This window comes from Ruditapes philippinarum, unplaced genomic scaffold, assembly GCF_026571515.1.
Source record: "Ruditapes philippinarum isolate M1 unplaced genomic scaffold, ASM2657151v2 ctg4086_1_1_1_1, whole genome shotgun sequence".
NCBI classification, from domain to species: Eukaryota; Metazoa; Mollusca; class Bivalvia; order Venerida; family Veneridae; genus Ruditapes; species Ruditapes philippinarum.
Window position 1 is genome coordinate 10,949 of NW_026859877.1, and position 27,545 is coordinate 38,493.

At 32.2% G+C, this 27,545-nt stretch overlaps 2 protein-coding genes and 1 long non-coding RNA gene across 3 annotated transcripts; all 3 read left to right on the forward strand.

The window, feature by feature from the left end:
* The first annotated feature begins 6,393 nt into the window (after window positions 1-6,393).
* On the forward strand, window positions 6,394-9,926 carry LOC132758172 (uncharacterized). The gene is made up of 4 exons (XR_009629544.1): window positions 6,394-6,817; window positions 7,327-7,535; window positions 8,254-8,413; window positions 8,920-9,926. It is a non-coding gene; the product is annotated as an uncharacterized LOC132758172 (long non-coding RNA).
* Window positions 9,927-13,756: 3,830 nt separating this feature from the next.
* On the forward strand, window positions 13,757-17,003 carry LOC132758173 (alpha-(1,6)-fucosyltransferase-like). The gene is made up of 4 exons (XM_060749720.1): window positions 13,757-14,004; window positions 14,605-14,778; window positions 15,610-15,763; window positions 16,434-17,003. The coding sequence occupies exons 1-4, from the start codon at window positions 13,811-13,813 to the stop codon at window positions 16,563-16,565; spliced, it is 654 nt and encodes a 217-aa protein (XP_060605703.1). The 5' UTR covers window positions 13,757-13,810; the 3' UTR covers window positions 16,566-17,003.
* Window positions 17,004-21,064: 4,061 nt separating this feature from the next.
* LOC132758167 (uncharacterized) lies at window positions 21,065-24,798 on the forward strand. The gene is made up of 5 exons (XM_060749707.1): window positions 21,065-21,209; window positions 21,749-21,895; window positions 22,386-22,509; window positions 23,492-23,657; window positions 24,270-24,798. Exons 2-5 carry the CDS (start codon window positions 21,768-21,770, stop codon window positions 24,371-24,373), a joined length of 522 nt encoding a protein of 173 aa, XP_060605690.1. The 5' UTR covers window positions 21,065-21,209; window positions 21,749-21,767; the 3' UTR covers window positions 24,374-24,798.
* The last annotated feature ends 2,747 nt before the right edge of the window (window positions 24,799-27,545 follow it).

Below are 27,545 nucleotides of genomic sequence, written 5' to 3' on the forward strand. Positions count from 1 at the left end.
GCTCTATCAGTAAGTGGAACTTGCCAGAATCCTTTTAGAAGATCAAACTTTGTTACATACTTTGCTTTTCCAATTTTGTCAATACAGTCATCAATTCTTGGTATAGGAAATGATTAGTTTTTGTTACAGAGTACACTTTACGATAATCTGTACACATTCTATATGTTCCATTTGATTTCGGTACCAGAATACATGGAGAGCTGTAATTACTTTGACTTGGTTCAATAAAGTCATTACCTAATAACCAAACTTCTTGTCTTACGTACTTTTGTCTTACAGGATTTGTTCTATATGGATGTTGTTTTATTGGTTCAGAGTTTTCAAGAATGACATCATGATGTATTTTTTCAGTCCGTGTGGGAATATCAGGAAATAAGTGTTTATATTCATATATAAGCTGTTTCAGTTCATCTCGTTTTGACGGTTCTAAGTGAGCAAGTTTTTCATCCAGATTTTTCAGAATATCAGAGTTTTCAAGCTTTGCTGAACCAGGATCAGACTTTTCAAAATTTTCATAACTGTTAGATTCAACTGAACTTTGATTTTGTGGAACAGAGTTTACAAAAGATATAGGTTTACTAATTTTGCTATCTCTGTCAAAATATTCTTTTAACATATTTATGTGACACATTTGTTTTTGCTTTCGCCTCCCAGGAGTATTAATAAAATAATTAAGGTCACTGACTTTCTTTTCAATAGTATAAGGACCAAAGTATCTTGCCTTTAATGGTTTTCCAAGTATAGGTAAAAGAGCAAGTACTCTATCACCAGGGTTGAAACTTCTTTCCTGGGCATTCTCATCATACTTTGATTTCATTTTACTTTGTGTTGATTTTAATTTAATCCTAGCTAACTCGCATGCATTAGTCAACCTATTTCGAAAATCTGATACATACTGAAGCAAATTTAAAGATATGTCATCTTCAGACAGGAATTTCTCTTTTAGAAGTTTTAAGGGTCCTCGGACAGTGTGACCAAATACTAATTCTCTCTCTCTCTCTCTCTCTCTCTCTCTCTCTCTCTCTCTCTCTCTCTCTCTCCTGCAAATTATAGTGACAATGTACATAGAGTTTGAATAGAATGTGAGATTATTCATTTATAAATTGAGAAAAGAAATATATGATACTGCAATATTAAACCAGTCCTTTAACCTTAGAATCCAAAAATAAGACACAGCAACCATTTATTACATTACTTATTAAATTCACTATCATAATTCAATTAAAAACAACATAAAGATAAACAATACTTAATGCTTTGGAAATCATCAAAACCAATTTAAACTTTACATACCTTATAAATAATACTGATATTCAATAAATCACAAAAATTTAAAAACCACGAGGACAATGTGCATGTCTCTTCATCAAAAATGTGAGCTCAACTGAACACAATAGACTGACAAATTGTGTCCCTGTAACAATACAATTATTTTTGCTTTTCATCATTTTGGGGGGGGGGGGGTTGTTGTTGTGTTTTCAATGTTCTTTTTATTTATTCCACCCCGATTATTATTAATTCGATCCAAGTGCTTAATTAACAAAACATCACCTTTCATACAAATAAAACAACAAATTATAATCATGAGGTACAAAATAACATATGCATAGTCGACTTCCATATAATTTTGAAAAGTGCCGTACGGCTAGACACCTCTTTGCGTGAAATATCCTCTTGTTTAACAGTATTATTAATGATTTCACTGCAGATTCTCTTACAATCTCATATTTTAAGCATGTTTTTACCTGATAAATGCCTACTTACGCAAATTTTATTGGATTTACTTTTTGTCCTCGGCACGAACCGTAACCAAAAATGCGGTACTTCTGTTTCACCCCTAATCAACACACTTTATCTAGAACAGCTGCGTTTAAACGCCCCAAAGGTTATCGACTTTCAATAATTTGTTTATGTTTATTTAAATAATTTCCTAAATGTGCAAATTGAATGCCAAAATGATAGAATTTGATGTTTTTCACTTACCGCTCGTTTTCCCCCGGGAGAGCGCCGCCATTTTGTTTCCAAGAATGCACTGCGGCTATACCATACCATTCTACGGGTCATCGAGCGGGCACATATATAACGTTGTGGGTTTTCATTTCTGGCAAAGAAGCTTTCCTTGAAGCGTGTTCTATAAATAGATGTTGCACTGTGGGTCATTTTTGTGTCGATTGTAAATCGACACAAAGGTATAACCACCCATCTACAGGCAAACAATCGCAATTCCAAACAATCGCAACTCTGCCTTTCCATTTCACGATATACGGTATATTTGCTCCGCGCGCTAGCGCTAACCGAACTATTTCTTATTGCCAACCGAATTTCGTTGACAAAAAAAATAGTTCCGTATGTTCGGTTACAAGTTAGAAAATCCATTCATGCATTGAATATAGAAGGGGTTGTCATACATTTATAATTGTATTAAAGTATTGAAAATTAAAATTACAATTTAGTTTAAATTTGTACTGTACGCAGAAATTATATTAATGCGCGAGTGAATCACGTGATTGGCTCTTCAACAACGACGCCATTTTTATTCAAGCAGATTGAAATGCAGTTTCGACTTCGTTATTTGACACAGATATCAGGCTATTTTGAAGAAATTGTAAGTATCGGATACTCATACAGCGATTTTGACTAATAAACAAAATAAATTGTCCCAGAATGAGCAAAGCGTGCGAAGCCGTCATTAATAATTATAAACCAGTCCATGAGCTAAAGATAGCACAGCTGGGAAACCCAAGTTATGACCTCGGATTAAATTACGGTCTTGTAAACAATTTCAGAGATTTGTGAGTAGATTATTGATTTGTGCTTCGAATTTGCGGATAATTTTTTGGCAGTTTTACTTCAATTTTTATACGTGCATGCACGCACCTAGTTGTAATTTCATGCGTGATTTTTGTAAATTATACGGAATTCACATTTGTGCGTGAATGGGAACACTGACTATCATTTAGTTTTTTACCATCTGATTCATTTTTATAAAAATATCTAAAAAGGTCTATTTTATGTATGTGATGTATATATATCATGTCTAATCATTTTTTATTGTAGCTGTTTTATCTTTGTTGATCTTATACTTTATGTTATATACAGTCGGTTATAAAAGCTCCTAGAGCTTATGTTGTACTGTTGAAAGCTTGCCGACTTGAAATAAAACTTATCTTATCTTATCAATGTGTACGAAGAGGTATAAGATAAGTGTCCACTCGGCACTAAACCAACTCGGTCCGCAACAAAAAAGAAATCACTTAAGATTGTTTAGTTGATGAACATCCGGCGGTAGATCACATATACTAAAAATAATTGAAAAGGTCTGTATGTTCAATATCTTTGTTAAGATGAGATGTTGTGATTAATACAACAGGGTCAGGGACCATCAACCGCGGACACTTTTTGAACATTTTTCTGTACAGGTTTCATAAGTTTTAACCTAGAGACCAAAAAAATTGACAAGGTTCAGCTAGGTTCTTCCCCTAACTAACAAACTTGTTTGTCTGATTGTATTGACACTTATATCTGAGGCTCGACAAGGAGGTATCAAAATTACCTCAATTGTCTACAACTACAGTACCATGTGTCCGGACATTTATGTACATGACGTTATTTAATTCAGATAACAGCTTGGGTGTTTTAATTTTTATCATGATAGACAATGATTCAGAAACAAATGCTGAAGTTTTGGAAATTCTATTGTTTACTCTGCAAATGATTATAGATGGTATATGAGGTCAGGCATTGTTTTCTTGACCCCCCAAATTTCAACGTCAACATTCTTGAAATAGCCATTAAAATTATATTACCATTTACGGTGGTTGAAATAAATTTTATTTATTTATTTTTAGAAGAAACATGCATTTATTGTTGATAAAAAAGTGACAACCACTGAACAAAGAAAATACTAAATTAAGCATTTTCAGGGCCGTCCGGGTTTTGGTGGTTGTCCGGTTTTGGTGGTCCCCAACCAGTAGCCTAAACATTTATGAACTGTAAATTCTTCCCTCACACACTTTCATCAATAACAATTTCAATTAGAAAAGGTATATAAATTATGACATGAAAACGTAAAACAATGAAAGGTATGAACACATGAAACAAAGATACATAATTCAACATAGAGCAACAAAACTAGTTCCACTGAGGAATACCGTACCGCCGGTAAGGCCCCCACGGTTACACTTTTAAACGGATTCGTTTCGATTTTCATTCATAAACGGTTATGATATTTTTTACCGTTTATTCGAGATGACCATATTGTCTTACAAATTATCTTAATAATTTCCTGTAATCATGGATTTTATCTATACTAATTGGTTTATCAAAGTAAAAATGGAAAATGGGTGTTTACAACCCGGACCACACACCATCACCGTGCAATAATCGCTTGTGACATAATTCATTTTTGTTAAAGTTGATTTTTCTTTGATCTTTTAAATAACGAAATGCGGATACAATGCAAAAAAATGTGTGCCGCCTAAATCGTGATGAGCACTGAACATTATTTACTTGTATAGAGAGTAAGTCATCATTTGGCGACTCGAATACATGGTATAGTATAGTGCATTAAGAAGTACCACCGTTTAAACGGTATCGATTCGGTTCTTAGCAATCATGTAAAGGTTTACAAAAAAATGTAAACGTGGGAGCCTTTACCGCCGGATATTGCTCGATATTACGAGGACTTTCCTCCCATTTCAAGACTATGAACAAAGGTAAATTCAAGGTAAACGTTCAATCTGACAACAATAAAATTTCAGATGACAGTGCATTTTGAGAATAAATAAACATGTCAGTTTAACGAGTATTGCTTTGGAGTTGCTCGCCGGTGTCACTAGTATGCTTTTTAATGTAACGAGTATTGGTTATTAATATCAAGTAAATGTGAGAAGTAATCACAGAGTATTTACCACATTTAACCTTAAATATTTCTTATTGTCACAATGTGTATACTTATTGACATATGTGCAGAATATGCAGATTTTGGAGGTACTGTACTGAATAATACATACCCAGCAAACATGCATATATGGGACCCATATGGGCTATATCTAGGCAAGCTAATGGGTATGCCCATATTGGACCTATATGGATCCAATATTGGCAAGTCCATTTGGGTACGCCTATATATTAGACCCATATGCGTACCATATTCCAGCACTTTAAGGAAAAACGATTTTTCTTTTATTTATTTCTTTAGAACTCGTTTACTTTGAGCTATAGTGTGACCACCTTGGCATAAATTGCTATTATCTTATATAAAATCGTAGCATTATTTTAAACATTTATACAAGCCATGAGGGACCCATATGGGTCCCATTTGGGCAACCCGATAAATATTAGCATGCGGCTTTGCCTGAGCAGGTGCGAGAAATTAATTTGTTAAGTTTTTATATTGGTTTTAATTTTTATTATTTAAATATAAAAATGTGTTTTTAGACTATAAATTCAGAAATAATTTATAAAAATCAGTTTTTGATGAAAAAATTTATTTCGAGCACGTGCAGACGTGATTTCCGCTGCCGCTTAAAATAAAATTGTGTATTTAAATTGTAAAATTGTACACGAAAAAAATATTTCTTTTCGATTCCGAGCATTTAACCACGATTTCGTATAACGACTTTTCATATTATATCATTACATGTTTATTGTGTGTGTAGGTAAGCTGTAAAGGCTGTTTAGTTTTTGGTTTTGCCTTTGCCATGTAATTTCCCAATAGTCGTTTAATTTGCGACATTTTCTAGAATTTACGCCCTGACTCTTAGGCACTTTAGCTGACCTATGCATGTGTATAGTTGTTATTGTTGAATTACTTAACTGTGACGGAGTCGACACTAACATTTTAAAAATGTTGTTTCTATCTAGACTAAATTTTAAGAGATCTTTTTTTAAAGTGACACCATCATTTGAAATCCAGTGTCCCCCACCCCCCTAGCCTTAGAAGTCCCTTCCATTTTGTACCAACATTTCATTCATAAGCATTTTAAAATATTGAATACAAATACTTATTTTTACAAATTCAAGTATTTTTTCCAAGTACCAACCAAGCCCTCTAGCTGTTGCACAGGCATGAGTATCGGACCTCAGAAGAAAAAATATGACCTGATAGATAATTAAACCTGTGTTCATCTTAAAAATTCGAAAACCAAAAAAAATGTAAATTATGACCCCCTTTAAAAACATACTATAAGTTAAGAGAAGGCCGGAAACTCTAGATTCGAGCCTACGAGCAAGGGATTCACTACCCGGGCCGTTGTGAAAACAATTGTCCAGACAATTAAAAAATCTTTTATCATTATTTCACATTTGTATAATAAGCTTCCAAAGGAGACCAACTCCAAGTCTCTAGCCCTTCCTGTTCATGAAATAATCCTATCAGGAAACGAGCGCATTCGTGCTAAAAATCCTTGGTAGAATAAATTGCGGCACAACAATTTGGTACGTAAACATAGACTAATACATGTTTGTCAGCCGTGTACAGGTCATAATCATATTGTCACTTGGTGCAATAACTCACTTAATGTATATGTATTTTTTAACTACTTATTAATGTATTTTCATTTTATTGTCAATAGGCCATCAAAAAGGCTGTATGAATCAGATAGTGACACTGATGAGAATGAGACAGACACCGAGAGTAGGCCATCACAAGTTATTGACAAAGCAACAACGCCCAAACAGGCACGAAGCCTACTTTCACCTCCGCCTATCTGCTTATCTGCACAGGCATTGCGAGAGGCCAGCTGTGATGTGCAAAGTGCTTCTCTAATACAAGGTGCTTCTGATACGCCCTCCCGTGGGCAGATTATTGGGCCCAGTAAGTATAAACTTCAGAGCTGTAAATATATTCATTACAGTACATACTTATTAAATGTTCTATCCTCAAAACAAGCCAATAAATGTTGTAACAAGCTGGATTGAGTGACACAGCCAAAAATGGAAGGTTTCACCTTATGACGCCCCTAGTTAAAAAAAAAATCAAAAGAAATTGATGATTACTTGTGTTAGTCTTTATCATGATGTGAATTAATGTTCGCCTATTCTTGTCTGACCCCACAACTGTTATCCAAAGTTACGGTCCTTGGAATAGTCAAAAATGTTTATTTTCACCCCATGACATGCCTAGCTCAAAAATATTTTAAGTTTAATTCATGATTTCTTATCATTTTCACATTTTGTGACCTTGCACACTCAACAATCCTTTTGAGATTTTAGCGTTAATTACTGTTAAAGCCAAGGAAAAATTTAAAATACTGGATTTTTTTCATTTGTAATTCACATAGCTCTAAAAGTATAAAGCCTAGAATTATGAATCCTTTTTTGCAGCTGCTGTTACACAGATTCTCTGAGTCTTGGAGACAATGCGGGAGGAGAATAGTGAAATTAAGAGGATGATGTAGCAATTGTTGTCAAGGTCAGCAGCAGATGACCAACCGCTGCAGCTTCCTGAAGATATCTCATTCCCTATTCGTTCTCCTTAGCAGATGGAAACATTCGATGAGCTTCTGGGAGATAAGACAAAGCTGTCATCTGTGGTAAGCATAGTGTTAGTCATGTAATTATTGCACCATTAGTAACTGAAAAAAGTATACCTCATATCCACTGGCTTATATGCGAAATAACATAATGGTCTGTGGTTAGCACTTGATGATAATGTATTATCATTCTGCTATACTTATGTAGGACAATATTGCACAATGGACAAACACTTTACTGCATTACTTTCGGAATTAAAAACTGGCTTGTTTTAATTTTTTGATTCATATTGAAACAGTTATCTTATTATTTAGATATGCTATAATAGCCATGAGCACAAGACATGGGCAGTTGGCCTCGTTTTCAACATTGATTATTAAGACAAGACAGTCGATTCATTAGTCAAAATGCTGGCAGCTTTCAAAATACCAGGAAAATGACTAGTACCCACAAAATCCAGGAATTGCGCTGTTATTATAATATCAAAAATTATTCTGTTCATACTGTATAAACTCGTGTTAAAAAAACAACAATGATAATGTGCCCCATTACACTCGGTGGAGGGGACAAACAAAAAGGCACAAGTCACTTAGGCTGTAAATATATGAGGAAAGGTCTTTTAATTTGTCAATTCAAACAGTTTTCTTGGCAGATCATGTATTTGAGGTCCAGTTGACAATTATTTGTCATTTGGTGACTTGCAGCGCATCACAAATTTTGAAAATTAGTAGTGTTAAAATTAACATTAAAAAAAGTTTATGTTCTGCTTTATTTAAGGTGCGGTTCCTCTCAATGTTTGGTGGGGCAGTTGTGCGGGAAACTGTTGACCGCTAGATGATAGAAACCATGTCAAATGAACTGGCAAGAATGTTCAATATGAAGGGGCTGAAAGGGAAGAAAACATTTGGGGGCCTCTAGATACTGAATATATTGTATAGTAAGTGATATATTGCGAATTTGCAAAGTGGTGTCTTTAAATAAGGCTTCAAAATAGATATATTATCCAAGATCTTGTTATTGTGTCTTCAGGTATCGCTTTAATGAAAGAAAATGCTTGATTAGCTTTTATGGAAATTAATAAGAGAGAATATTTTACATGCTGTGTGGTTTTGATCCCATGCATTGTGTTGTGATGCATAATATAAGCAGAAATCACCTTCCTGTATAGCAAGTTATTTGCTTACCTTAACATTCTTTACTGATACACCGATAAGATGATCTCAGCTTACAACTGACTGCAGCGATATCACAGAAATATTGTTAAAAGCTATGTAAAACCGGGACACAAACATCTATATTTGTTAAAACATACTAGAATTAGTTTATATTCCAATTTTATGCTCAAAATGCTACAAGGTGACTTATGACCTTTGAATGGTTTCAATACCTACATTTCACTGCATTTCATTTCATTCTTTAAGGATAAGGATGCTTGTTTTATAGAATGTGTCCAAAGGAACTTGCCGACAAAGACTGCGACGAGGAAGGATATTGAAATAAAGGTTTCAAAGTGGCTGGCTTGGGCGTGGGACCGCGATGGGGGAAGGAAAGCAAGAAACAAAGTGTCCGAGACCTTACCTGAAGCAAATGAAGGAAGTGACTAGACATGTTTTTATTTTTAAAAAATGCAAATCTATAGAGGATAAAATTTGACATAAGCGGAGTTAAAATACAAAGATAAAGAAGGAAATTTGACGGGACTTTAGAAATTATTCGACTAAGGCGGAATTTTGAGTAAAGCGATTTTGACTTGTTGAGAGTCAACTGTATTTGATTGTTAGTGTGTAAGATGAAATTTTATATCATCAAGTGAGCTGTAAAAACATTATTCTCACGAGTGAGAACACTGTTATTTAAAAGTCCCTCAATGATATAAAATTATACATCTTACACAACAAACAATAAAGTGTCTTTTTATTTTATGCTAATGAAATTTCCTCAATATTAACTTTAATAATTATTAAATCTGTTTTCCCCACTGTTAACATCAATTTTAGTTGAATTTAAGTCCAATTATTCATAAATACAGGAGTCTTGGGCTGAACAAAAAGTTTGACAATCAACGTTGAATAGCAATGATTTTATTTATTTTATTAAAAAAATATGAATAATCGCTTGTTTTAATAATAAAAACAAACAATTCTAGAAGAAAAAGTCACACCATCCCACCTTATTTCTGTTACTCAGGCAATTTATGTATGACCTGGCTTTGTGAAATGTAAGTGGCGGCCATTTTTAAAAGTTGTGTATTTTAAGGAAAATTAATTTTGTTTTATTCAGAGGAATATTATTTGGATAGGTTAGTCTTGAAACAGTCCTGAGAATGTCAGAATTGTCAGCAAAAATGATATTAAGGTACCACATGGGGAAAATCTTTAAAAAGTAGTCTCGTCATTGAAAAGTTTGAAATTTGGATCATTTTCACTGTGAAATTATCAAATTGCCTGCTGCACAGTAAATGAGCCAATTTTTCAAAAATACATGTAATGCAGGCTTTTCAAAAAACATATTGCATTTTCTATTATTTTTTTGTGTTTTTATATAGAACTTACTATAAAGCAAATGTGCCCCAAATTTTTTTGTGATAGCATTACCCAAAATAAAGATACAGACATTTTTATACCCTAAAAATGTCCAATTTTACATGTAATGTGTTAGCATCTTTTTTTTTTTTTTTGGTGTTTTTAGAATAAACACCGCTATTATCTGTTTTAATTTATCACTTAATTTTTTTTACATGCACATAGAAAATTTAATAACCTTTCCAGTGATATATAATACTTGGTATACATCATCCTGGTTTTTATCGTTAAGATGATTTTAGTAAAATCAGACTTTTGTAATGCATCAGTTTTTTCAAAATTCAGTTGTTAAGCAAACAAGTATACCTTTAAGCAATTACAAATAAAATAGTACTTTATTGTCTCAATCTAATGAAATATGAATTAAAAACATATATTAAGTGTTTTCAATTCAAATTTTCAAACATTTTTACCAAAATAGGCATTTTAGTGGTAAAAAAAAATTTGTGATGAAAAAACTGTAACATCCGCCCCCCTCTCATAAAATATCCAATTATAAAACAATACTCATAAAAAACAATGTTTCTGGTGCTTAATGATAGCTTTACAATGAAAATGTTATAAAAAATGCCAATTTCTATGTTTATGAGAAAAAAAATACAATACTATAAAAGTTGTCTGTAACATCCGTCCCCGTAACATCCGTCCCCCTATATAAGATGCTTATTAAATCTCGCATAAACTGTAACTGGAAAGGGTTTTTACACTAAAACACCAAATCTACAATGAAAAATGAAGAAATAACAGAAATAAAGCACTGAATTGATGTATTTATAAAAAAAATATTATTTGTGAACACGAAATTCCTTAATTTTGAAAAAAAAATCAGTATTTTTTGCTCTGAAAACAAAATTATTTACTTTGAAATACAATTTATATTTTATTTTTTAACATCAAGTGGACCTATGAGTTTATTAAGATAATACTTAAGCTTATATGAATTTATAACAAATATAATCTTTTGTTATTCTGTGGTTACAAACTAAGGGTACAGAAGGGGACGGATGTTACAGAATTGAACTAAAAATTCTTTTTACAGTAATACTAAACTTATCTTGTTCTTATGATGCATTATAGAGAAGTAGTAAGCTTTGCAACTGTATAGGAATGTTTCACACATCAAATAAAAATACTATTTAAAAAAAACTAGAAGAAACAAACACAAAATCCATAACATGATAATTATATAGAAAGAGGTGCCAAAGATAGAGATGTTGAAAGTATCTTTGTGATTAAAATTGGTCAATTGTTAAAACATAAATTCATTAGCCTTAAATAGTTAACAAACCATGTATCCCAGCCCCTCATAAAACAGTGGGATATGGACACACAGAAGGGGCTTGCACTTTATTGGAAGTTAACGAGCTGTATATTGGGAGCTGTGTATACTGTATATTGGGAAGTGTGATATATTACAAAACAGTAGGGGGTGCCAATTAAGGGTGATATATATTATGCTTAAAACAGTGGGAAATACTACCATATCTGTTCTGCAACGAAAATAAATGGCGTAATCAATAAACAGACTCGGGCTGTGAAAGGTTATATATTTCACAACACAATCGACACTCCAGTACTTTCAGTGCTTTGATTATAGATACTTGTGGGTCATGAAAAACACTCTTTTTTTTCTTATTAATTCGATTAATGTTATTTACAATTAAATTTTGCTTCTAAAACACTGGCGTGTTATGGATCAAAATATTGATAACCCATATACCACAACGTGAGTCAGATTTTGACGAAATGACCCATATGACGGTAGTTAGACAACTATATATATATATATATGATGTGGATGAGCAGTGGCTATGCTTTCATTACTATTCTGCTAGGCGATGTGCCGTAATTGGACTGGCATATCGATGTGGTTTTATGTGTGTATATATTCTCTCATTTCTATAATAATTTATCTGCACACTTGTATCTTAAGTGATCCCACGTAGGGGAAAGTATAACTGTATTGAATTTAATTATCTCCCTTTATATTTACTTTATCTGTCTACATTCATTGTATCCTTCGGATCTACTTGATCTTACGGGATCCAGTTGATTTTCGGAAATAGATATATAGTTCTCTGGTCCCAATCAGTGAAGAAGACAATAAAAATGTCATTGTTGATTTGTGAGACATGATAACAGAGAACAAACTCTATATATGCGAATTTTGAGCCTGTTTCAATGTGCAGTGCAGTTTGTGACTGTATAGAACATGGTGGATGGGCAGTGGCTATGCTTTCATGACTGTTCTGCTAGGCGCTGTGCCGTAATTGGACAGGCATATCGATGTGGTGGTATGCGTGCATATATTCTCTCATTTCTATTTAATATATATATATATATACACCGCCGTGACATGGAAAATAAACAATACAATTATATCGTAGTGACCTAGATTTTGCGTTTATTGTTTGGCAGGAACTGTTACACGAGGGATTGAGTTCTTATGATAACGTATCAGGGGTTCTTGTGATAACTGTCACGCAGTTTATCAGAATTCTTCTTATATAATAGTGAAACACTCGTCAAAAAAGATCATTTTCATTTAAAAAAGTAGTTTTAGGTGCTACATTAAACTTTAAAGATTAACCTCATTGAATAATTAAAAACGCTTAAACGTGTAGTGATTTAGCGCAAGAAGCACACTAGTGGTAACAAAGTTATCACAAGAACTCTAGGGCATTTTGAACGTTCTAAAAATACTCAAGGACATTTGAAAAATCGGGCAATAATTTGCCGCGGCTTTACGTTTGCAACTTTGCATTATTAACAGGTCAATACGTGCGACATTGCAAATTATTTGGAAAATTTACCCAAATCTACCAGATTTTAAACAAGAGGCGCTGAAAATGGACAATAAATTAGTATTTGACTCATAATACAAGATGTAAGGCAAGTTTAATCATTTAAGTTAAATTTAGTACCTGAAAATTATTTTTTAAAGATGAAAATGATCATTTTGACGAGTACATCTGTGGTTTATACAAAAGTTTTCTGACAAACCTCGTGACAGTTATCACAAGAACACAAAAGAACTACATCCTTCGTGTAACAGTTCCTCCTTCATGTTTGTATTCTTCACAAAGAAAAAATAATCAATAAACTACGTGACTACTTTTATAAATATCCTCAAAAACTCAATCGACGGAAAGAGTGGGGCAGTCTTTTTACATTTTAGGCAGTTTTTATATTTTGTCCTAACCATTTTAATTATTAATTTTTTGTCATTGACTACATTTAAGTAAAGCTTTTGAAATATATATAATGTACCTAATTAACATCAATTTCACGACGGAAAAAATAAGCATAATGTTTATAATGCATTATAAATTTATTCATATTTTAGCTGGTTTCGGGTGCCATGCCAATACGAACTTCCCATATCATATTATACTTGTTCCAATACCATACAATTCCAAATCAATTCATGATTAACAGTACCATACAATACAATCAAAGAAATAAAACCGGAATTTGAGCACAGTATTACAAAGTGCAGTGCAGCCACGTATTCATTACCGTCACTTCAGTACGTTACGGTACAGAACAGTACCGAGCAATATATAAGTTAACCTAACATACATGGAATCTGTCTGTTTTGTTATCTAACCTATTGAAACAATTTCACAACATGTTAACTTCACTCATTTGCGTTCATACATTATTTTTTAGAACTACTTCATATCTTTCCAGATTTAAGAAAAATAAAGTATGAAAAAGAGGAAGCGATTACGATCCCACGTGCTCATAAAATGAATTTACGTTCCTTGTACCTGCCAATTGTGATACCAGATGACGTTACTAAAAAAATAACGAGAGTGCATTCGAATCCCGCCGGTTGGTTAGTTGGACAATTCTTAGTTTATCTTACTAGGCAGAAAAACACATTAAAGCGATTTATTGATGACAAAAGAAAGAGAATTCGATTTTCTCACCCTATAGTTGGGTAAGTGTAAAACAGTTTGGTTTCTTTTTGAATTATTTTCTTTATCAAACAAAAAGAGCCAGCCAACAGTGTCAACTGTTATTTATTCACTTTGATTTCTTTTGAGATAACCATTTCATATACATGTATAATTAAGTATTTTCAATTATTTATTTATTTATTTATTCATTTATTGTATATAATATATAATATTTGTTCTGTACCCTATCATCAATCACTCCATTCATCTAAGAAAAAACTGGCAGATGCCATGTGGAAATTTGACTTGTTGTTTTGACCTTCATGTTTTTTGTCAGTCTTTTCATTTCTTACATGTAAAATTATAAATTGTAGCTAAAAGTCAAATAACAATATAGCACTTCTGACAGATAACATATTACTATAAAATCAGTATTGCTTTTGGTAAATACAGTCCGTTATTTATAAACGTTTGTATAAGTAATATATAGTCGTAAAAAATGATAAAATGTGTTCCTATTTCATCACGATTTATTCATCTTTGATGAAAACAGAAACAAAAAAAAATACAACTTAAATAAATGTATTATCTCGTACAGTACTTTAATCAGAATCCTTCACTTAAATATATCATTTCCACAGTGTCCACGTTCGAAGAACGGATAAACGTAAGGAAGCCAAATATCACTTTTTGCATGAATATATGAGCCACGTAGGAACCTGGTACGACTCCTACGAGAAAAGACACGGTAAGGTTAAGCGAAGAGTTTATCTAGCTACCGACGAACCCATGGTTATAAGAAAAGCAAAAGAAAGGTAAGATAAAACGGTTTTTTATTTGTTTGCAATTTTGCACAATACTCGTATACATACTTGTTGCCTATACACAAATAGTAATACATTTTTGTATGTACATGTATGTTGTTCCTTTCAGTAATACTAGTAGTTGTGAAGTGTGTTGACACGTGGTTTTTCTCTTTCTATTTTACTTTTTTCTACTAAACAATTTTATTTATTTTGGAATTATTGTGACTATTACTTTTATTTTTTCTTCAGATATGTAAATTAAATGGAAACACTGTACGTCAGCTGTTAAATGGTATATATTCCTTAACCGGTGATCCATTATTATGTGTAGACATATATATTAAAATAACACAACATATAGGAACAAAACTGTTTCTTTTGAAAGCAAAGTTCAAATAAACAATATTATTGTGCACCAAGATTTCTTGAAGGTTGATGACTTTTCATGCTTTCAAAGTAATGTTTAAGTGTTATTTCTTATATTGTCAAAAGCGGGAAAAGCTAGCTGCCGTATAACATCTTGTCCTACTTTGGATTCGGACCAAAAAGAGTCGTAGCAAAGTTTTGTATAGGTATTTTAACCGTTTGACAAATCAAACGATTATCGTACGAATGACGAAATAAAATGGCACGAATGACATTTCGTAATAATATGTTAATGGGGTCATGTAAAAGTGTGTGAATGGCGTCGAAAATGAAGCACGAATGACGTCGTGAAATAGTGTAAATGACGTCTCGTAAGGTTATGTAAATGACGTCGTGAAATAAGTACGTCATTTCTCTTATCTTTTACTGATCTGTAAGTATCATGTATTATGGCAGACATTATTTTCTTTGCAGTTATCCTAACTACACGTTTAAATACAATTTCGATTCAGCTGTATTTGCGCACACGTTAAAAACGAGATACTCCGAGAGATCACTTCATCGATTAATTCTTGATATTCAATTGTTAGCAGAATGTGATTTTGTCGTCTGCACGATGACTTCTAATGTAAGTATTTTCTTAAAACCGGTACGTAATTACATAACATTGTGATACACAGAAAATAAAATATGAATGGAAGGATACTTTCATTGAACGCAGTTCCCAGCAATACCCATCGGCAAGGCATCGTTCGTGATCAAAGAAACTATGATATTGAAGAGAGAATTATTCAATGTAAAGAATCGCATTGTATGAGTCTCTCGAGGCAAGGACAGAAATATATAATTAACCAATTATTTACTTATATAAACTACCAATTATTTACTTATATAAACTACCAATTATTTACTTATATAAACTACTATTTACTTATATAAACTGAATGTGATCTTTTTTGTATAACTGATAGCTTACTCGTGTATCGCAGATGTAAGCGCCGTTCTGATTGGCTGCTGCTACGATTTCGCATTTGTGTAGACCGTAACCCTAAATGTCTTTCAAAGATACACATATACTCTGTTTAAGTTAGTGGTAAACGATTACAGATTTATGTTTCGGTCAATATCAGACCTTAAAAAGTTTAAACTATCTCTGACAATATGACTTTCCCCAGACCGGTAACACAATACATGTCTAATAATAAGTGGAGACGTTACGCCGATTCAATCAGATATCAATATTTCATCTTCAAGATCCATTTATAATGAACCATATCGATAAAATTTAATAATTTCAGATTTGTAGACTTGTGTTCGAATTAATGCACGTTCGTTACTGGGATGCTCCTGATCGTATTATATCTCTTGAAAGAGATTTCAGATTTCCGTTCTACAAACAATGGCGAATGTTGTTTAACAAAACAAGGTAGAACATAAACAATCAGAAGAATGAAAATATGTGAAGAATATTATTTAATCTGCGATAAATATAGGAAGTGATGAATGTGAAACAGAAAACTGAATTCACAAAAACGTGAGGATAAAAAACAAAAGTTTCTGTACATTTCCTTCCGTTGTTTGACTAGTACGTAAAACATACATTTTGTTTATATTTAAGATATTCTCTGATATATCATACAGCTGGGTATTTTTGAAATAATGAGATTTGGTTTATTAGAATTGTTAAACCATTTTGTATTACTTCAAACTTACGATTCTAGAAGATATGTGTTGAATATTTTCATCAAACGATTAATTGTTCGAGTTACATTAGTTCATAGAACCATTTATGAGTGAATGACATTTTATGAAAATTTCAATTGGAATACTCTTAGTAAATGTATATTATGTTGTAAATATCTAAAATACTAAAATGTACCTATTTTTTATTTGAAGAATTGTTTATGCCTCTCCCAGACTAGAGCGTTAATTAGACAAGAAAGGAAACTGCAAGCAAATCTTTTTCACGCATAGTTCTTTATCGTACGAATGACCGGTGCAGACATTTCAACTTCATAAATTCACGATTTCATTGTCATGAATTCAATATTCCAACTTCACCAAATTCACGATTTCAACGTCATGAATTCACGATTCCAACTTAACCAATTCACGATTTCAAATTCACCAATTCACGAATTCAACTCCATGAATTCACGATTCCAACTTCACCAATTTGCTATTTCAACTTTATAATTCACAATTCCAACTTCACCAATTCACGATTTTAACTTCATGAATTCACGATTTCAAATTCAAAAATTCATGATTTCAAATTCACGAATTCACGATTTCAACTTAATGATGATGATGATGTTGTTGTTGATGATGATGGTGAAGACGATGATGATTGTGATAATAATGATGATGATGATGATGATGATGGTGAAGACGATGTGCTGATTATTATGATTTTATCTATCATGATAATGTACAATTTTAATAAAAATAACATGTTATGAAAAACAAAAAAAAAACACATCTACATGGGAAGCATTTTCCATAAATATTGTGCATTTTGACGTATACCGCTCTCTTTGTTCGGAGCTATATTCGTTGCCACTGAAGTAATTAAGGTATTTCAGGAGAGCTATATTCGTTTGGAGCTATATGCGGCATAACACAGCACTGAGAGTACATATATTTTCTAATTGATTTCAGCCACTCTGAAATAGAATAAAACAGTGTAAGAAGATACTTGAAAGAACTTAAAATATAAATTTATGTATGGGGCTAAACCTGCGTGTCTTGCTAATGCTAATGGTATTGCCACTATATGAACATCATACCTTTTACAATCATAACGATGAAAGAGCAAATATTTTTTTTAAATAATACTTATTACACAGGTACTTGGAACTACTTTATGTTCAATATACATGTATATCTATATAATAAGTATAGTATATAGCCTATGTAATAGAAAGAGCATCGAAACACGAGGCTATCTGATTTGTACGAGGGGGCGTAGCCCCGAGTATTAATCAGATTGCCGAGTGTTTTGATGCTCTTTCTCTTTTGTATCATAGTCAAACATAAAAACATGTTCCCTGTTGTCATAATATGAAACCCCAGGAAAAAGTAACCAATGAACGAGCATCAGAATATGATATTTCTATCGCTTTCCCTTTGTCTGCCGTCACACTATGTAAACCCCAGCAAAAATGGGCCAATCAATTAATGGGCATGCTCTGGAGTGCGGGTAACTTATACTTGCACTCCAGTTAACGCACTGTGCATGTATATGAAAACGATTTAACTCTGACACATTTTCAACAGAAAGGTCCCCAAACTATGATACAAATAGAGGATAAAAATAGTTTGTTTCAAGTACCTCTGACTTATTATTATGATTGTGGAAGTAAACCTGATGACATTAACTTTTATTCATCAGTTGGCGTTTTTAAAATTGATTATGATTGTCAGACATATTTTTTAATCAAAATTTACCGAAATAGACTTTTTTCCATTGCATGTCAAATATATTACATCGTTCGTTTTTGTTTACATCTAAAACCACGTTGAAGAACTACTTTCGGTCCGTATTAATTCCGAGATTAGAATGAACAAGTAGAGATTTTGATGCTAAAGCATCAAGTCGCCGGATAGAAATATGATTGTATTATCATAAATAAAAGAAAATATCAGTTTAATGGTTCGAGTATAAAGAAAATAGGAACAATAAGTTGAGTAATGTTATTCATAAACACGTTTTCATGTAGCCTCGTTGTACCATCTCTCGAACAATAATTTCACTTAACTGTAATTATTTTTAGGATGTTAAGTGTCTTTAAAGTTAGTAAAGTTCTTGATTGTAGAGGCATGTAATGTGTCCGTTTTGACCTACTTAAAATTTGTCAACATGACCTTTAAAAATGGCTGCCGTGAACTCATTGGGGTGCTTGATTAGTAGAACAAAGCTGACCCCTTGCTACCAATTATCGAACCAAGTTATTTATAGTGTACAAATAACTTGTAGAAATAGGAGACAATTTATATTGAAACTATAAGCATTAATTAAATTGTCTACTGTAACATAGAACAAAACAAACACATTTTCATTTATTTTCATGTCTTGTCACATTCCTGGAGAATTCATCTAACTTTTTTAATACAACAGCTTCACAAATCACAAGCAGCTTTACTTATATCAACCGAAATTTGATTATTCCTTTTCAACATTGATAATGGTATCAATTGCATATTGAGAACAGTAGAAGAAATATATTTAGTGGTGTTCAACTTGATTTATCTTGTTCGATTAAATATTTGATTGAACAAAACAATAAATCAAGAAACTAGGTCAACGTTCATAAAACAAATAAAAAATACAGTAAAATTACGCTCATATTTTCTTGAAAGATGGGTTCATAAAGTATTCTTATTGTTCTGACTTATTCCACAAATCTACATTAGTAAAGTGGTAACTTTACAAAAATACACAATTACAAAAATGAAAGTAGGCTGCCATTATCTTAAAATTGAACTTTCGTCTGCTATTAGAATGGTCAAAATGAAGCTGTAAATATGGAACTTTGCCAAAACAAAGCAAATGTAAGTGCTTGTCACTTTTTAAAACTATTTCTTGCTGCACAACATAAATTTGATTTGTCAAATATAAAATTTATCACTTTGGTCGAGAGATGGTACCGTTCGAAAGATGGTATCAAAAGGCTACTTGCCACAATTATATCTTTCTTGCTATAAACTTTGTAAAAGAGTGTAATGCAATAAATTTATGTTATGTTATAATAAAACATCATATTTGAAGCAAACTTGCTTAGCAATTTTGTCAAGAAACTGTTATCATTATTAGATAAGCAAGTATTGTTTGGCAATATTTACCCGAGACTTCCGGGAGCTGTTTCGTTAGCTTTCATAACTTATTATGATTAATGTTAACGATTTTATTGTAAGTATAATTACATGTATAATTATATCAATTAATACTGCTCGTTGGCCTTGTGGTAAGTATGACGAAGTTGTTACATACGATATAGTTAACGTTTAATTGCCTTTCAGTGCGATAGACTATCAATACAAAGATAGTTTATTAGTTTTCTCTGTGTATCCAATACGATTCCGGCCCCTACTGTCATATACAAAATTACTTTGATTTGCACTTTAACCAGCTGCCAACAATTCACAAGTTACCTGTATGTCAGTCTTATCAGCCATTTGTTACTATTAATAGATTTTATAACCGTAACATATAACGTGTAGTCACGTGATTCTGGGAGAAGCTGTTTATAATAAATAAGATAAAAAAAGATAGAATAGTCTCATAACAAACAAACAACCAGATAATTTAAAATATCATGCGTGATTTATTTATCATAAAATAGCAACGCTTGACACTTTGAAAAAAGGAAAAACATCCCTAAATTCAATGACTGATCCATAGGGATACGTCATTAATTCATTTTATAAAAATTGTAATGTTGCTTTTTACGATGTCAATATTTGAATATTTCATTTCATTGAGCAACATTATTGTATGTTTGATTTTTTGAGATTACTGAAAACAATTGTAGTCTTTAATTGTTCAGTAATTGTTATGCTTTTATTGTCAGATTTTAATGCCTGTTACAAATATAGTCGCCGGTTTCTACCGGCGACTAATAATCGGCGAAAAGTTCCGATTACAACAATATGTAGCACAAAACAGTGAAGGGTTTTATTTATTAAAGTATTTGAAAGAGTTTTTAATCGTTGTCGAAATAGCGGAAATTCAAGTTCCAGGTCGTAAAAATATGCAATGATTATTTGTTGTACGTTTGCACAAAAAAAAAGATATTTAAGCCATGATGTATACAGGTGCGGGTCAAGAAGTGGAGCGACTCATAAACTCAACCATGATACATTAAAAGGGTTTTGAAGATTATACTCAAGAGATGTAAAAGCTTGACATGTATTCTGTATGTAGATTAAAATCCATAGTATTAACTTGACTGTTAACATAATATTAAGGTGTAAACAACGGATAACATATGTGTAAACCATCACGTGTTTAATACACTAAGATACTTAACATATGTAGCGATAGGTAAAAGGTTATTAAATTGGCTCTACAGGTAAGGCTTATATTTATGTTTAAAGGATCATCATTTAAGCTTGAAAATATGTAACGTTTGTTTATTTTCATGATTAACAGTGAGAGATCTACGTACTGAAAATATATAAATCTACATATGAATAAAAGCCGAGTGAATTGCTTATTAAATAAAACAAGAACACCGATGAAGTTTAAATTGAGTTCTTTGCAAGTCATTTATACTGTAATATTATATAATCATGTATAGTCGTCAAATAAATTAAAGTGAACGTGAACATATAACATAATATATCTTTACCCAGGATTTTACTCCACAAAATATTTACAAATTTTAGTACACAGTATCTTAAGTAACAGAAACGTTTATAACTTTATATATACGTACCTTGCTAGTACTAAAATGAAATGGGAAATATACTGCATTATTCATACGTACATACTGTATGACTTCTGGTGTGAATACCATGCGGCCATGGATACTGATTTTAAATACAGATACCTTATAAGAAATACATGTACTAGCATAAACATACACGGAGAAATATGTTTGTACCACAGGTTTGTTTTAATTACAATCATGACAGAAGACAGTGAAATAGAGCGGTTAAAGAAACAGTTAAAACTCGTACCACACCCGAGTGGATACGGTGCATTCCGGGAAATGTGGAAGGGAGATAGACAGGTCACATTCACCACAGAAACAAGGTAAATATAACAATGATAATAATGACAAAGACTAAACATGCTGCTGTTCTCATTGCTTCTGCTGCTGCTAATTATGATGATGATGGTGATGAATCTGATGATGATTTTGATGATTATGATTTTGTTGTTATTATTGTTGTTGATAATGATAATGATGATGGTTTAATTGTTATTATTGTTGTCGTTGTTGATGATGATGATGGTGATGATGATGTTGTTGATAATGATGTCATCAGTAGCTGACGTCACGATAATGGTCATCATAATATTTATAGCCTTTAAAGAACAATATATGTATACTATGATTAAGGTAATGAAGAATATACAGAAAAAAAAACTATATTATTTGAAGCTTCATATAAATACCAATCATAGTATTAATCAAGAATATTAATTGGACATAAAAGACAACTTGAATGTAAAACACTTGCGTAAATTTGGATAGATGCTGGGTTAAAGCAAATGTCGGGTAATATATACTTTTTTGTAGACATGGCGGGGCAAGAGCTCCGGGAACCAGCATATATTTTCTACTAGCAGCCCCAAATTGTGTTAATTGGCATAAACACCTGTCCGACGAGGGATTTTACTGGCATGCTGGTGGAAGGGTGAAGGTAAGTCGTTATTATGAAATTGCAATGTATTTATAACACTGCACGTTTCTTATGTCGCTGTTCACTTGATGATCGTGACGTTTATATATACTATATACACGGTAATTTCTTTTGTTTGCTTCAATATGTAGAGGATATTCAAGTTTTTTCTATTATACAGAATTTTCATCAAGTGGAAGAGAGTAGTCCGGCAAGACACCAGTGAAAATGCGGAAAATATATTTCGCTGCAGTGAAAATAATTTTTTACAGTGAAAATACGGAAAATGAAAATACACATTTTATTTCATCGAAATGTCATAAATTTAAGTGTATGATAAAAATTATTTCGTAATGAATATAATTTGGCATGTAATACGGCCCTTTTTGGTAGCGGCATGGGCGAGTGGTTTCCGCGTCAGACTAGTAATCTAATTATCTAAAGTCGCAAACCCCGTCAGTGTCGCATAACGGAGGAAGAACTCACAAATATTACATACTTTTAATATACAAATACAAACACACATGTGAACGAGTGGAATACCAAAGTCGAACTCCCTGGACTGAATATCTAGCCCAAAATATATAGTGACAGTTTACACATAAAATGTTATGAAATCTAGCCGACTTACAAATACGTTATCTATCATTTTGACATAAACTCAGTTTGTATGTATCTTGCACTATAATACACATAAATCATGTCATGTTCCAGAGTTTACATTATGAAATAAAAACCCTAATATATGTATATACATGTTGACTTGTCATTCTTTTTGAATATAGCATGTATGACTAATTAGCCTGTGCAATCAGCTATCCGACATCAGAGGCAAGTCGTTGTTTCCTTAAGCAAGAAACTTTATACTCATTGTTCTTCCATGAACATATTAAAAGTGAGTCTATAAGCTTTAAGATTCCTTCAAATTCGGACTATAATATATCTGTATAAATCAAAATTTATTGTGTTTAAAAGTAAACGCTCGAGGATTTCTCTGTTACAGATTCACATAATTAAAGATGACGGATCACACTCGTGTCACGTGCTTGGAGATGTATTAAAGTACGAGGAATGTGTGGCCCAAATTGTTGTACCACATGACACGTGGTATTCCGCTGAGCTTCTTCCAGATGAAAAGTTTAGTTTGTATAGCGCTGTAGTTATGCCAGGTACTGTTATTCTTTATAACATCAAATAATGTAAGTGCAAAAATATCATTTTATTGAAAATATGATTTTTGTTATGTCTTGCAAACCGTGTCCAATGAGTTGTTTTTGGATAATTTACTGGAACCGAGTAAATATCTAAACGTTTAAGAAATATTTTTCACCATCTGTTTATAAAAGTGACATTATGTCCATTTATTGGTATATATTGATTGAAAAGTGACAGTCAAAATAAGTTTATATTTTGCTATTATTTCATTCAATTTTATAATTTATTTTGCATGAAAGAGAAGTTTCTGTTAATAGCCATGGGCATTTACATAAAGCGTTCAATTTTTAAAAAGAAGTTGGAAAGTCTTTTATATTTTAGGTAGATTTATATTATATCCTTAATATTTTACAGTATCACCAGTATGAGCTGTTGGTCCGATATATATAATATAGCTATCAATCTGTTGAATTATATCGTCAATTAAGTTCAACTTCACTATGCAAAAATGGGTATAATGATACTTTAATGATTATAATATATCGTTATCTGTAAACTAAGTGTAATGTTTTATATAACTTTTATACACTATGCTGTACAGTTGTCTCTACTATTTCTTGTTGTAGGTTTTGAATTTGAAGATTGGATCGAAGGGAAGAGAGCAGACCTTCTTGAACAGTTCCCACAACATAAAGAATTGATAGCAAAGTTAACAGATGCATCTAAATGATAGATAACGAAGTCATTTAAAATTGAAAACATTTATAACATTTCCAACTAGAGGCCAACCGGGAAGCTTTGTTATTTTTAATAAAGCAATAATTTCTAATTTTGATTATTTTTGAAACAAAGCTAAGTTATGGTAACAAGGTTACGAAGTGATAAATTACGGAGTGCAAAATGAAGCACATTGAATATCTTATATATGTATATCAACTGTTCAAAATATTTACCATCTTTGTATGAACATCTTGTGTGGGTTCTTCACGTGTGTTATAATTATATGATATAAAATATCTTATGTCGCTGAAAATTTACCATATTTGATGACTTACTAGTATTAGTATTATTATAATCATAATTTTATCAGCTGTGTAGTTAAGTAAATAGAGAAATAAAAGATGTTATGTATTAATAACTGCAATCTATCATTAACAGTGTATATGAAATAAACATGTATGATTTTTTAAAGAGTGAATGGCACTGGATCGGCTCCCAGAATGGCGTATACACGAAACTGCTGCTTAACGGTAATACTTGAAAGTGACACCATAATATTTTGTTCCGGAACGTTTATTTTGTTAAAAACAATTTTCATACTGTAAAATAACAGAGATGTGTTGTGTTAAAACAGATTTAAGAATCTGCCAGAATAGTATGTAAACAACATAGTTTTATCATTGATACTAAAACCTTTCAATAGATATAAATGTATACCATTTATCATGAAGTGATTTATACAAACGGTTGACGTTGATGGTCAACATGAAAGCTACGTCAATCTGTATAGTTTATTTAAGCAGCCATTCCTAAGAATACCATATGCAAAGTTTGTATATCAAGATTTGTCGCCTTATCAGCATGTGAAAAGTAGCGCTGAATGTATTCGCAGAAAGTTGAACTATTATATGAAACTGCTCAAAATAAAGTTCCGTGTATTTCTTAAGTGGAACCAACTAGCTTCCCTTTTTTAGAAACTGTCCATTTGCAATTATGGAGATATGACGATGCAAATATAAAGTTAGTTAGCCAACAGAATAAAGCCATAGGAGCTGCTTAATGGTACAGTGGCAATGCGCAAATCAAGACATCCAGAGGTTGCAGTTCGATCCCCTGCTACTCCATTATGAATACTTATTGTATTTTTTTCCGGATAAGATCTTAACAACCGATGAACCATGTAACGGTGAATCTACATAGGTCTTATAAATTAAAAGGGTTAAAGCTGTAATGAAATATTTATTTATAAAATTTATAAATGGTAAAATTATGTGTTTTTTTATATCCTTATGATAAATTCTCTGAAGTGTTGCAACATAGAATGCCTCTTCTTTTTAACATGCATAAAAAAGGGTATGTAAACAGATTGAAATGATCAGGAGTAAATAATATGCAGCTGCTACTTTATAAAGGTTTTTAATTGCACAGCTATGGATTTGTGCATGCATCATCCGCTTGTAAGTGAATAGAATATTTCTTCATACATGTTCTTGAACTACGAAACTACTGTTGCACTACCCTGAAAATAACTTACTCAGCTGCGTGAATTGCAAAATGGGAAAAGGTACACGGAAGTTATAAACTGACTTTGCTCTGTGAGACTCTTGGTTCCATTGGGGAATAAGAAAAAATAATTTTCTATTTGTAAATAGCTATTAATAGCGGTCTTAAAACGGGACAAACCAAACTTCTCAATAGATCAATGAAGGTTGCTAGTACTGAACAAGTTTGTAATGATTTGTTAAATTGGTTAATGACATATTTATAGACTATTTTCTGTCATTCTAAAGTATCGGACAGATTTTAGAGGAAAGATCCAGTATTTTTCAGTGTTTTGTTTAGATAATATAGTATATAATATAGATAATTGTGAATTATCGAGGGTTTATTTCTGGTTCTCCAGATTTTGGCGAGAAATCCCCAATTGCGTCCTGTCTACAAGCCTTAAATATTTACGAGGGTTGTCCCAAAAGTCCGTGACAAATTTTATAGCCGGTTCATTTTTAACGCCAATAGAAAATAATTCACACATATAACCATTAAGTTTATTATTTAACATTACAACAAATCATTTACAAAAAAAATACGCTTGTTACTTAGAAATTTTCAGTTTTAACGACATTGGTTTGAGTTGCCGGCGCACGTCAAATAATTTACATTTTGTTATGAATAGGCTGAAATTAATTACGTATATTTCAAATATCTGATAATGTGTTTGTACAATGTCACGTTGACTTCCTCTGCTGCTATGTTTAAATCATCTCTGAAAATTTTAGTTAAATAACTTAAAAAACGAAAAAGATATAAATGAAAATATCTCATATAAAATAGGAAAGTTAAAATGGCGACGTTCGAAGAATTTGCGGCGCAGTGAACATGTCACTCGGGTTTCATGACTATTTTGAGATGACACATGTAACGATTTTCAACAAATATACCAAAAATAACAGTTTAGCAACATATTCTGAGCATTTGTGTACAAAAGGCATGAACGGAACCAGAGTTTTGCGCTACAAAAAGCGAAAATAAGGAAAACACGGATAGGAAGACCGATCTTCGTCGCCTATAAAAACAGGAGTAACGAGACCGGAAGTTCGCGTATAGCAAACATTGATGTTTGCCACCCAAACATTCAACAGACATTAACAACCACATAATTTAAGTCAGAAATTGACGACTTATGGGTACCATTATTGCGTTGAAAGCCATTGAGAGTATTTGAGAAAGGCGCCATATATAGATTTAACGCCGTCTTTGACGTTGGACGTGCGCCGCGATTCAGTTATTTGCCATGGTTTTTATGGCATATTTTTGTTGTTTGTTGATATTTATCTATGAAAATTTGTGAAAATGTTTAAATTATATGGGTTTATAACATATTAAAATATCAAATTCGTACCTGTTTTATTTAGTTTTTAATCAATCTTGTCACAGAATATTGGGACAACCCTCATTTAAAACAAAATAATTATCACAGATACGATACATCACAGATCAATTAAAAACCCCAGCTTTCTAGCAATCCGTAATATTATAATAACAAGGTATTCATCTTTCCGCTCATTATCTCTTTAAGATATACAGTTGTCAAACTTTGATATTCATAACTTCATTATTTTTGTGCAATTTTCATTATTTTTGTTTCAAATGTTAGGGCATGTAGACTACAGTAGTATTACAAG